The sequence below is a fragment of the Bison bison genome, unplaced genomic scaffold, assembly GCF_000754665.1.
Source record: "Bison bison bison isolate TAMUID 2011002044 unplaced genomic scaffold, Bison_UMD1.0 scf7180017864327, whole genome shotgun sequence".
Lineage (NCBI taxonomy): Eukaryota > Metazoa > Chordata > Mammalia > Artiodactyla > Bovidae > Bison > Bison bison.
This window is the reverse complement of record NW_011494899.1, coordinates 4585757-4597919: the sequence shown is the minus strand read 5'-3', so window position 1 is coordinate 4597919 and position 12163 is coordinate 4585757. Positions and strand designations below refer to the sequence as shown.

General features: G+C 39.0%; 1 protein-coding gene across 8 annotated transcripts in view; it reads right to left on the bottom strand.

The window, feature by feature from the left end:
- Positions 1 to 12163, bottom strand: part of SLC41A2 (solute carrier family 41 (magnesium transporter), member 2) — a 147648-nt gene that overhangs the window by 85478 nt on the left and 50007 nt on the right. For all 8 annotated transcript variants that reach the window (XM_010853395.1, XM_010853400.1, XM_010853398.1 and 5 more), the window contains one exon: positions 1564 to 1671. In XM_010853395.1, coding sequence (XP_010851697.1) covers positions 1564 to 1671 — 108 coding nt within the window. The remainder of the gene's footprint in view (positions 1 to 1563; positions 1672 to 12163) is intronic.

Below are 12163 nucleotides of genomic sequence, written 5' to 3'. Positions count from 1 at the left end.
AAACCTCATATACTAACAGCACTGCAATCAGTAATGACAGCTTAGTTAATTTGGGGCTAACATTCAATGTGGTGCTGGAAAAGACTCTTGAGAGTCCCTTGGACTGCATGGAGATCAAACCAGTCAATCCTAAAGGAAATCAACCCTGAATATTCACTGGAAGGACTGATGCTGAAGCTGAAGCTCCAATACTTTGGCCACCTGATGCAAAGAGCCAACTCATTAGAAAAGACCCTGATGCTAGGGAAAGACTGAAGGCAAAGGAGAAGAGGGTGGCAGAGGATGAGATGGTTAGACAGCATCACCAACTCAATGGACATGTATTTTAGCAAACTCCATGATACAGGGGAGGACAGAGGAGCCGGGGTGCTACAGTCTACAGGGTCACAAAGAGTTAGACATGACTTAGCAACTGAACAACAACAGTAACGTTCAATGGGCTGATGGTTCACTGAAGTGAGCCTCACTAGCTACATGGATTAATGATAATTTGGTTCCACGATGGTGGAACCCCCAAAGAATATTATAGTGAGAAAACAAAATCCTTTTTGTCTACTAAAAAAAAAACTCAGAACCCTGCTAGTGGCAGTATTTTTAAAAGTGTTTAATGTTTCTGGATGACTGTTTTCTAGTATGTGGCTAAAGCCATAAAAGTATGCTTTTTTTCTCCCCTGAACAATAATTTCATCTTAGAATTTGCCCAAAAGAAATTAGAGTATATAACTGTATATACAAGAATAGTCATAACAGTAAACATTAAAAAGAACCTACATATTCAATAACAGATTAAATCCCAGTAGAGCTATACAACAGAAAAACACACAGCCAATAAAAATGGCATAGGTCCACATTTCTTGATATGGAAAGATGATCATGATGTCTCTTCAAATGGATATCAAAGATTATAAATGAGAATATGTATGATTCCAGTTTTTTTTTTAAGAATATAGTGTGTGTGTGTGTGTGTGTGTGTATCACATTATGCCATACCTATGCGTAAGTAGAGTTATCCAAGTATAGAAGGATCTATAACAGAATAGTAATAGAGATTGTGTCTAGGTAAAGAATTGAGGGTAGTTTTAAATTTTCTTCTTTATACGTTTTCCCTTTCCTTCAGTTTTTACAATAAGCATGTATTACTTTTACAATCACAGAAAATCTAAATGCCAATCAACCAACCATCAAACCATAAAGAATCTCAGTGTCTGACTTGCCCATGTCTTAAGCACTGATGATGACTGCCAGAATCCCCTGAAGTGAAAGGAGGCAAGAATGTTACTTCTCAGGGTAAAGGAGGGCCTGTAATTCCCAAATCAGACAGCCCAGGGAACTTTCAGGACATGATAACAGGCATAACTACTTAGCATAGCCCTGAGGTTCAGAAACTTATCAGTAGAGAGAGGAGAAAATTTTTTTCCTCATAAAAGTTCTCCTCAATAGAGAGGAACAGCATATGTGATATATATACACACAAAGAGACACAGACACACACACACATATATATCCATGTGTGTGTGCACATGTGTAGAAAATATACATACTTAGAGGTAGGAATGAACTTACTGCAGTGGATAATCTGGATGCCAGTGTCATTTCCAAGTTCCCTTTGAGACCAAGAAGTGCAGGAACTAAAATGAAAACTTCTGTTACTTTTTTGAACACCTCCCAGTGCTGTAAGGAAAAAAAAATAATAATTTTCAACACGCTTTAAAAACACTTTAGAATAAAGATTTCCAAAATTTTCAGCTTTTTTTCCCCAATGTTGCATCTACGTTTTAAGTAACTACATAGGTCATTTAATCATTGAACATTCAGCTTAACCCATTCCCATAGATAGGGGAAAAGTGGAAACAGTGACAGATTTTGCTTTCTTGGGTTCCAAAATCACTACAAATGGTGACTGCAGCCATGAAATAAAAAGATGCTTGCTCCTTGGAAGAAAAGCTATGACAAACCTAGATGGCATATTAAAAAGCAGATATTACTTTGCTGACAAAAGGTCTGTATAGTCAAAACTATGGTTTTTCCAGTAGTTATGTATGGATGTGAGAGTTGGATCATAAAGAGGGCTGAGTGCCAAAGAACTGATGCTTTCAAACTGTGGTACTAGAGAAGACTCTTGAGAGTCCCTTGGACTGCAAGGAGATCCAGCCAGTCAATCCTAAGGGAAGTCAATCCTGAATATTCACTGGAAGGACTGATGCTAAAGCTGATGCTACAATAGTTTGGCCACCTGATGCAAAGAGCAGACTCACTGGAAAAGACCCTGATGCTGGGAAAGATTGAGGGCAAGAAAAGAAGAGGGCGATAGAGGACGAGATGGCCGGATGGCATCATAGACCCAGGACATGAGTTTGAGCAAACTCCAGGATGTAGGGAAGGACAGGGAAGCTTGGCATGCTGCAGTCCGTGGGGTTGCAAACAGTTAAACACGACTTAACGACTGAACAACAACTTCCAGAGTTCTGAAGCCTTGAGTTACTTTAGAAGACTCAGTTACAGTTGGGAATAGTAGTTGATAAGGTCATTGTATCTCATAGTATATCTAGCTTGTTACACAATCTTTTTTTTTTTTTTTGGTTGCCCTAGGTCTTCGTTGTGGCACACAGACTTTCTCTAACTCTGGTATATGAGCTTAATTGCCCAGCATCATGTGGGATGTTAGTTCCTGCATCAGGGATTGAATTCCACATTTCTGTAAAGCAGATTCTTAACCATTGGACCACCAAGTTAAGTCCAACTCTGTTACTCTTAAAGTCTACTTTATCTCTTAATGATGCCAAGTCAGTGTAACTAGTGATTAGGAGCACAGATTCAAGAACCAGATAAACTGTATTTGAATCTTGGTTCCAACACTGATTATAACCAACCTACAGAAAAATTACAGTAATATTATTAGCTAGCTTCACAAATGAAGAAATAGAGATTCAGATAAAGTGATTTTCCCAAGACCAAAAGATGGGACCTAAAATTGACCCCAGAAGTTCTGAGTTGTCCCACGTTCTGCTCCCCACTTTAGGATGTGAGGCAAGAGGCTGTAAAGCACAGGATCATAAAGAGCACGAAACTGGAAATCAAGGCATGGATCTGTCACAAACTGGCTGTCTGATCTTTGATGAGTTATGTACTTTTCTGATTTCAACTTCTTCAACCATGAAATGAAGATACTATCTGTCCTGTTGAGCCTATGGAGAAATATCATAATAATGAAAACAAGAGATATTAGAGCACTTTATAAACTGGAAATGCCATACAAATAACTAACACAAAATGCTACTTCACAAGTGCTATTAAGAGGTGATTGTCCCAGTATGAGACTTTAGTAACTAAGAATCTTAATTTATGCCAAAACATATCAAGAATACAGTCCTGTCACTAACACCAATACAGTTGAGAAAAGACTTAAATCTATCAGATAAGTGAAAGGAAATTTTAATTTGTCTCCAAAGTTTCCCTAGAGGCTGTTCCAAATAGATGTTGAACTAGGGACTAAAGAGAGTTCAGGAAATATTTGTCAGACCAGTCTCTGGTAAAAACCTGGTTCAAAGGATTCACAAGTGAATCCATCCAGGGATTCAATTAAGGATGGAGCTAAAAGAGGCACTGGAGGTCCAGAAACCTCTCAGATTCCTTAACCTATGAAAGAAACTACCAAACAATTTTGCCTGTGTTTTATGTTGGGTAAGAATTCTGCTGTCCTAGTGGGATATGCATCCTTCCGAGATGACGGTGATGATGACGACGAACAAGAACAGACAATAATAATAATAAATACGAACAGCAGTCAACATTCACTGATTGCTGGTTATGTGCCAGTCACTGTTCTAGCCTTCATCATTTAATTTTCACAACAAACTTATGAGATAGCATTTTTATCAGATTAGACATAATTCAGGAATATGTTTTACCTAGGTCATAATTTTAAGACACCTATCTATACAATGATTTTAAATTTCTCTATCAGTCACATGCACTCCATCTGTGGATCTGTTGGGATGCAGTCCATTGGGTTCCTAACATCCTTTCCGAGTGTAATTAAAATCAAATGCTCCTGTGAGAATTCCTATGAAAACACTTACACCTTAGCACTGATATAACAATAAGAACTTTCACATACTGCTTTCCTACCTTGTGCCCAATAGACTCTGCGTTCTTCTCTCTATAGCCTGCACACATGTGCTTTATTGAAGTTCTCAAACTTTCTCAGCTCACAGCACCCGAAGCATCTCAGAAATGTTTTCATGGCTTCCTTTGGTCAAAAGAAATACCTAACAGTCCTGCCAAGCAGCTAGGTCCAAACAATTTAATAGGTATTTATTCCCTAACAATTCTTTAGCCTTCTAAAGAAATAACACAAACACTGGAAGGAAAATATTGTATTTTTATGTCCTCTAACAACATTAATTCCTAATGGGATGTGTGTATCTCTTGGGTACTGCATAACTTCTCAAACCTTGTAACCGGAAACCACTGCCTTCATTTCTTGTTCCATGTTGACTTTTGTGTGACACCTGCTTTTTTTTCCCAGCACTGTTGAAAATCTAGCTTTGCAGAGGTATGTCATCAAGAGAAATGCAGTATGATCTAATGCTGAATGCTAAACCACCTCGAGCCAGTGGTCTGCAGCGATGTCCAAGAGATGTCACCGTGTTTCCCTCAAAAATTTAATATACACCACAGCGCCTCTAAGGTCCAGCCACACAGATTGGGAAATATGAGAATAGTGAGGAACACTATGGTACAGTAGCCAAAGGGAGGGATTCTGCAATCAGATTATCTGGGTTGGAATTCTGATACTAATTCCCAGGCAGGAAGGCCAGCGGTATCCTAACAGAGGAAATAGGCTGCAAGTGTCAGACATTTTTTCTCTCTCTTTAGCGGCAAGAGGAAACAAACTACTATGTTATATTTTTTCCCCTTCTCTATAAAAATTTAAAAAGAGGTTTCTTTTAAAATTCTGTGTTGCCATGACAACACCTGGTTTCACCTGAACTTAGTTAATGATTTCAGTCACTCAGTCGTGTCCGACTCTTTGCAACCCCATGGACTGTAGCACGCCAGGCCGCCCTGTCCATCACCAACTCCCGGAGCCTCCTCAAACTCATCTCCACTGAGTCGGTGATGCCATCCAACCATCTCATCCTCTGTCGTCCCCTTCTTCTCCTGCCTTCAGTCTTTTCCAGCATCAGGGTCTTTTCCAATGAGTCAGTTCTTCACATCAGGTGGCCTAAGTATTGGAGTTTCAGCTTCAGCATCAGTCCTTCCAACGAATATTCAGGACTGATTTCCTTTAGGATGGACTGGCTGGATCTCCTTTCAGTCCAAGGGACTCTCAAGAGGCTTCTCCAACACCACAGTTCAAAAGCATCAATTCTTTGGTGCTCAGCTTTCTTTTTAGTCCAACTCTCACATCCATACATGACTACTGGAAAAACCATAGCTTTGACTAGATGGACCTTTGTCGGCAAAGTAATGTCTCTGCTTTTAAATAAGCTGTCTAGGTTGGTCATAACTTTTCTTCCAAGGAGTAAACATCTTTTAATTTCATGGCTGGTCACCATCTGCAGTGATTTTGGAGCCCAAGAAAATAAAGTCTCTCACTGTTTCCACTGTTTCCCCATCTATTTGCCATGAAGTGATGGGACCAGATGCCATGATCTTCATTTTTTGAATGTTGAGTTTGAAGCCAGCTTTTCCACTTTCTTTCACTTTCATCAGGAGGAGTTCTTCTTCTTCACTTTCTGCCATAAAGGTGGTGTCATCTGCATATTTGAAGTTATTGATATTTCTCCTGGCAATCTTGATTCCAGCTTGTGCTTCATCTAGCCTGGCATTTTGCATGATGCATTGCAGAAGGAAATGGCAACCCACTCCAGTGTTCTTGCCTGGAGAATCCCAGGGATGGGGGAGCCTGGTGGGCTGCCATCTATGGGGTCACACAGAGTTGGACACAACTGAAGCAACTTAGCAGCAGCAGCAGCTCTGCATAGAAGTTAAATAAGTAGGGTGACAATATACAGCCTTGACATACTCCTATCCCAGTTTGGAACCAGTCCATTGTTTCATGTCCAGTTCTAACTGTTGCTTCCTGACCTGCATACAGAATTCTCAAGAGGCAGGTCAGGTGGTCTGCTATTCCCATTTCTGTAAGAATTTTCCACAGTTTATTGTGATCAATACAGTCAAAGGCTTGGGCATAGTCAATGAAGCAGAAATAGATGTTTTTCTGGAACTCTCTTGCTTTTTCGATGATCCAACAGATGTTGGCAATTTGGTCTCTGGTTCCTCTGCCTTTTCTAAATCCAGCTTGAACATCTGGAAGTTCCCAGTTCATGTACTGTTGGAGCCTGGCTTGGAGAATTTTGAGCATTACTTTACTAGCATGTGAGATGAGAGCAATTGTGGGGTAATTTGAGCATTCTTTGTATTGCCCACCTGAACTGAACTTTTCTCAAACCTTGAGTTAACCAATGCATTTTTCTTTTTTTTAAAATTTATTTATTTATTTTTATTTATTATTATTATTATTATTTTACTTTACAATATTGTATTGGTTTTGCCATAAATCAACATGAATCTGCCACGGGTATACACGTGTTCCCCGTCCTGAACCCCCCTCCCACCTCCCTCCCCATACCATCCCTCTGGGTCATCCCAGTGCACCAGCCCCAAGCATCCTGTATCCTGCATCAAACCTGGACTGGCGATTCATTTCTTTTTTTTTTTTATCTTTTCTTTTTCTTTTTTTAATTTTATTTTATTTTTAAACTTTACAATATTGTATTAGTTTTGCCAAATACCGAAATGAATCCGCCACAGGTATACCTGTGTTCCCCATCCTGAACCTTCCTCCCTCCTCCCTCCCCATACCCCCCCTCTGGGTCATCCCAGTGCACCAGCCCCAAGCATCCAGTATTGTGCATCGAACCTGGACTGGCGACTCGTTTCATACATGATATTATACATGTTTCAATGCCATTCTCCCAAATCTCCCCACCCTCTCCCTCTCCCACCCAATGCATTTTTCCTATGGAAATGTTAGTCTTAAGCTATGTTAATGAACTATGTATTTACCCTAGACTCTGTCTTCAAGTGGGTTCTGCCTAAGACTCAGAACTGACTTGACAAGCCAGTATATTTCACTCATGCAAATATTCTCTTAAACTATGTTAATGAGACTGTATTTGCTTGGAAACCTGCCTTTCTTGTCATGTCAATCATTTTATGGCCCGAGACAACTCACTTTGTGCCAATTTTATCTCAAAATGCATGTTGTGGGTAAGGGGCCTGGTGCCAGTCTCTGAGTTTTGAGACATTTCCTTTCCTCTAATTAGCAGACTGCCCACTCCAGTATTCTGGCCTGGAAAGTCCCATGGATGGAGGAGCCTGGTAGGCTGCAGTCCATGGGGTTGCAAAGAGTCGGACACAACTGAGCAACTTCACTTTCTCTTTTCACTTTCATGCATTGGAGAAGGAAATGGCAACCCACTCCAGTATTCTTGCCTGGAGAATCGCAGGGACGGGGGAGCCTGGTGGGCTGCCGTCTATGGGGTTGCACAGAGACAGACACGACTGAAATGACTTAGCAGCAGCAGTAGTAGCTATATAACATCCAGCTAAAGACTAGCGGGGGGGCACTCTTTCTGCTGTCTTCTGATATCTATGTCAGAAGCTTTCTATATCTCTTTTATACTTTATACTTTAATAAAACTTTATTACACAAAAGCTCTGAGCGATCAAGCCTTGTCACTGGTCCCAAATTGAATTCTTCTCATCTGGAGGCCAAGAATCCTGGTGTCTTTAGTGGCTCAGCAACAACCTTTCACTATTTTTACTGTATGCCTTGAGTATGCTATGTAAAACTATGCTTTACTTTCTCCACCTAAAATAGAATCATAATTGTACCTACCTCATACGATTGTGTTCAGGACCATTTCTGTACATTGTAATAAATAACAATATTGAGACTTTATTAGTTCTAACACCGAAACATATTATCAGTAAATCTTCCTGTAAGGAGGAAGTAATGAAAAAAAATATCCAGACATGGAATGCTGATACAGCTAGTGACCCTGTTAGGGGAAGCACACTGACTGAAACCGCCCACCCTGGCCATGCACCATAGTAACCATCTGCATGAATTGTTTTCTGACAGGAGGTCCTGGTAAGGAATACGGAACTAATAAGCCACCACCAACTGGAAGAGTTCAGGAAAGGTCAAAAGGAGACACCACATGTCTGACAACCTTCCAGAATCCTTCTCTCTGGCATCCATCTTGGCCAAACAAGGCGTGCACCACCAGGAAGGACTCCTGAGTCAGATGATTGGCTAAAGACAACCAGGAAACTAATGCCATCACCATAAAACCTGAGATGCAAGCCATGTGACACAGCTGTTCTCTTGGGTTCCCTGACCCTACTGCTCTCCACCCGAGTGCCCTTTCCCAGTAAACTCTCTTGCTTTGTCAGCACATATGTCTCCTCGGACAATTCGTTTCCGAGTGTTAGACAAGAGCCCAGGTTTGGGCCCTGGAAGGGGTCCCCCTTCCTGCAACACCCCCAGTAAATTTCACCTACTTACAAATTTTGCCATGATACAGACATGTCCTCTGAGGCAAATTATTATGCAGTGCAAGCTTCCACAAGACTCTGCCCTACAGAAATCGGTTTTTAATCTTACCTAATTTTGGACACCTGTCAATAACCAGAATCTTGGGCAAGAACCCACTTCTCAAATGTAATGTTGGATTGCTTACAAATGTACTACATTTGAAACCTATCCATTAGTGCCCCAAAGGACAAACAAATATGAAACTTAAGAAAAAAACAAATAACATAAGCTGCTGCTGCTGCTGGGGAATACATAAATAGAGTCTTAAAAATAAATAGAAAAGGTTAAAAAATATCTGATTGGTAAAACATGCTTATGTAATTTTAAAACATATAACAGAGAATTGTTTCTCATTTTAACTTAGTTTTAAAAAGTTAAACCCATTCACTTTTAAACATATGACTCAATGACCAACCTCATTCATAATTATAAAATGCAAATTAAAAGATGATCAACTTTCTTCTGTGAGACTGGTACAGGTCAAAAAATTGGATAAAGTTTGAGAGTTTGGAATGGACATGTATGCACTGCTATATTTAAAATGGATAACCAACAAGGACCTACTGTATAGCACATGAAACTCTGCTCAATGTTATGTGTCAGCCTGGATGACAGGGGAGTCTGGGGGAGAACGGATACATGTACATGTAAGTCCCTCAGCTGTCCACCTGAAACTATTAAAACACTGTTAATCAGCTCTATTCCAATACAAAATAAAAAGTTTTAAAAAATAAAAACTTAAATTTTTAACAACTTGAATAATACTCTGCTGGTAAGAGTATTAATATAAGGAAACAGGCACTCTATTATACTTTTGGTGAGAACATAAATGTAAAGGTTTAACTTTGCCGGCGGGGGGGGGCGGGCGGGGCGTGGAATTCAGCAATACGTATCAAATGTAAAATGCACATAATTGTCGACTAAAAACTCTACTTCAAGGAAAGTTACCTTACAAATAAACTTGAACATGAGTTCAAACACGTACATATAATGAGTCAACTTCATCATTGTTCAGAATCACAAAAGATCTGAGGCACTTTAAATCTCCTTCATTAGATAACTTGGTAGAAAAACAATGATACATCTTTGCATAGCTGGAGAAGAATCTGGTAAATCTGTGTGTATCTATAAGGAAGCTCCAATATAAATTAAGAAGAGCAAGGTAAAGGGCAGCATTATAGGATGTTTTTTGCTTCTGTTTTTTAGTGAATACACACACATATTAACATGTATGTATGCATCTTCATGCATTTAACTTCAGTTGAAGGAGACAAAAAAAATTATACCACTAAATTCTAAAGAAGAGAATAGGGCAAGGGCATGCAGAAGACTCTTTTCTCCATTACATATTCTTTCATACAGCTTAGATATGCTCAACCAGATACACGTTTTTCATTAAACTTTTTGAAATAATTATAGATTCACATGCAATTATAAAAAGTAATACAGAGAGATTCCCATGTACCCTGTATCAAATTTACCCCAATGCTAACATCTCTCAAAACTCTAGGACAATCTCACAACCAGGATAATGACATTGATAGTCAAAATACAGCACATTTCTATCACCACAAGGTTTCCCTATTATAGCCATGTCCACTTTTCTTCACTTCCAATCTCTTCTTAGTCCCTGGCAAACACTAATCAGCTCTTTATGTCTATAAAATGTCAACTCAAGAATTTTTATAAATGAATGTAGTATGTATAACCTTTTGAGATTTGCTTTTTCCGCTCAGCATAATTCTCTGGAGATTCATCTAGATTGCTGCATGTGTCAATAGCTCATTCCTTTTTGTTGCTGAGCAGTATTCCAGCATACAGATTCACCAAAGTTTAACCATTCAGTTATTGAAGGACATCTGGCGTGTATCCAGTTCTTGGCTATTATAAGTAAAGCAGCTGTAAACATTCACATACAGGAGCTGTATAAGCATAAGTCCTCATTCTCTGCAATAAATGCCCAGGAATGCAATATATAGGTTGCAAGACAGTTAATATCTAGGTTTTGTTTTGTTTTTAAAGAAACTATTGAAGTGTTTTCCAGAGTGACTGTATCATTTTAAATTCCCACCAGCAATATATGAATGACGCCACTTCTCTGCATTCTCAATGGCACTTGATACTACTACTGTTGTTTATTATAACCATGCTGATAGATACATAGTGATAGCTCATTGTGGTTTTCATGTGTATTCTCTAATGGCGAAAGATACTGAATATCTTTTCAAGCTTATTTACAATCCCTACACATTCTTCAGCAAAATGCCTTTATGGTTTTTTGCCAGTTTTCCAACTGGGCTGTTTTTGTTTTTATTGTTGAGTTTTTGAGAGTTCTTTATTCTAGTCTTTTGTCAGATGTGTGGTTTGCAAATATTTTCTTCCACTTGGTAGCCTGTGTTTTCCTCCCTTTAATGAAGTCACTCACAGAACAAAAATTGTATTTGATGAAGTCCAGTTTATCCATTTTTCCTTTTGTGGATCATCCTCTTGGTGTCAAGTCTAGGCATGTTCACCCCTCCACCGATACCACAGTCTTGATTACTGTGGTCATCTTAATAAACTTGGAATCAAGGAGACAGATCCTTTCCACTTTATTCTTATTTTCAAAAAAGAAAATTCTACATTCTGTCCCTTTGTGTGTACATTTTAGAATATTATTTATTCTATAAAGAAATCTTATGGAGATTTTAAAAGTTCTGTTATACACTACATCAATTTGGGGAGAACTGACATCTTTACTATGTCAAATCTTCTAAGCTATGAATACAAGTCTCTCCATTTATTTAGATGTTCCTTGATTCTTTCATTGGTGTTTTATAGCTTTCAGCATATAAGTCCTGTACACGTTTTATAAGATTTACATCCAGGTATTAATTTTTTGAGTAAATGTTATTGTCATCAACCACAAACTGGAACTTGCCATGGGTAATTGCCATCTACAAGGATTAAATCAGGTGTTGCTGCAGCCGTTGACCTCCAACACCCCCTGAAGGACTTCAGGGTGGAGAGCAGAAATGAGGTACTCTGTGCTCCAGGAAAACTGGCAGGACAGGTCTTCAGATAGTCAGATATTCTCAGGAGCTGATTTTATGAGCCCAATTCTTCTATCTCCTCATATCTAGAAAAACACTAAAATCCTTCATGGTGATGACTGTTTCTCATGACTAGCAGAAGCTTCACGAGACCAGCAGAAACTTCCTACAAAAAAATATATGCTTGATTGCATGTGCACCCCCTTTACCAAAATCACATATATACTGTCCTTTCCCCCTGCTTCTCTGGAGCAGTCTCTCAAAACTTAACTCACAACTCTCACATTGTACATTTTTTTTCAGTTGACAGTTATTTTTTAATTTCAACATACTCATTGCTAGAATCTGAATTTCTTTTTTTGTACATATCGGGTATCCATGGCCTTGCTGAGCTCATTTATCAGTTCTCAGAGTTTTTGTTTTGATTTTGGTAGATTCCTTGAGATTTTCTAAGTAGACCATGATGTCATCTGCAAATAGGAAGTTTTATTTCCTCCTTTCCAACCTGTATGTCTTTTAT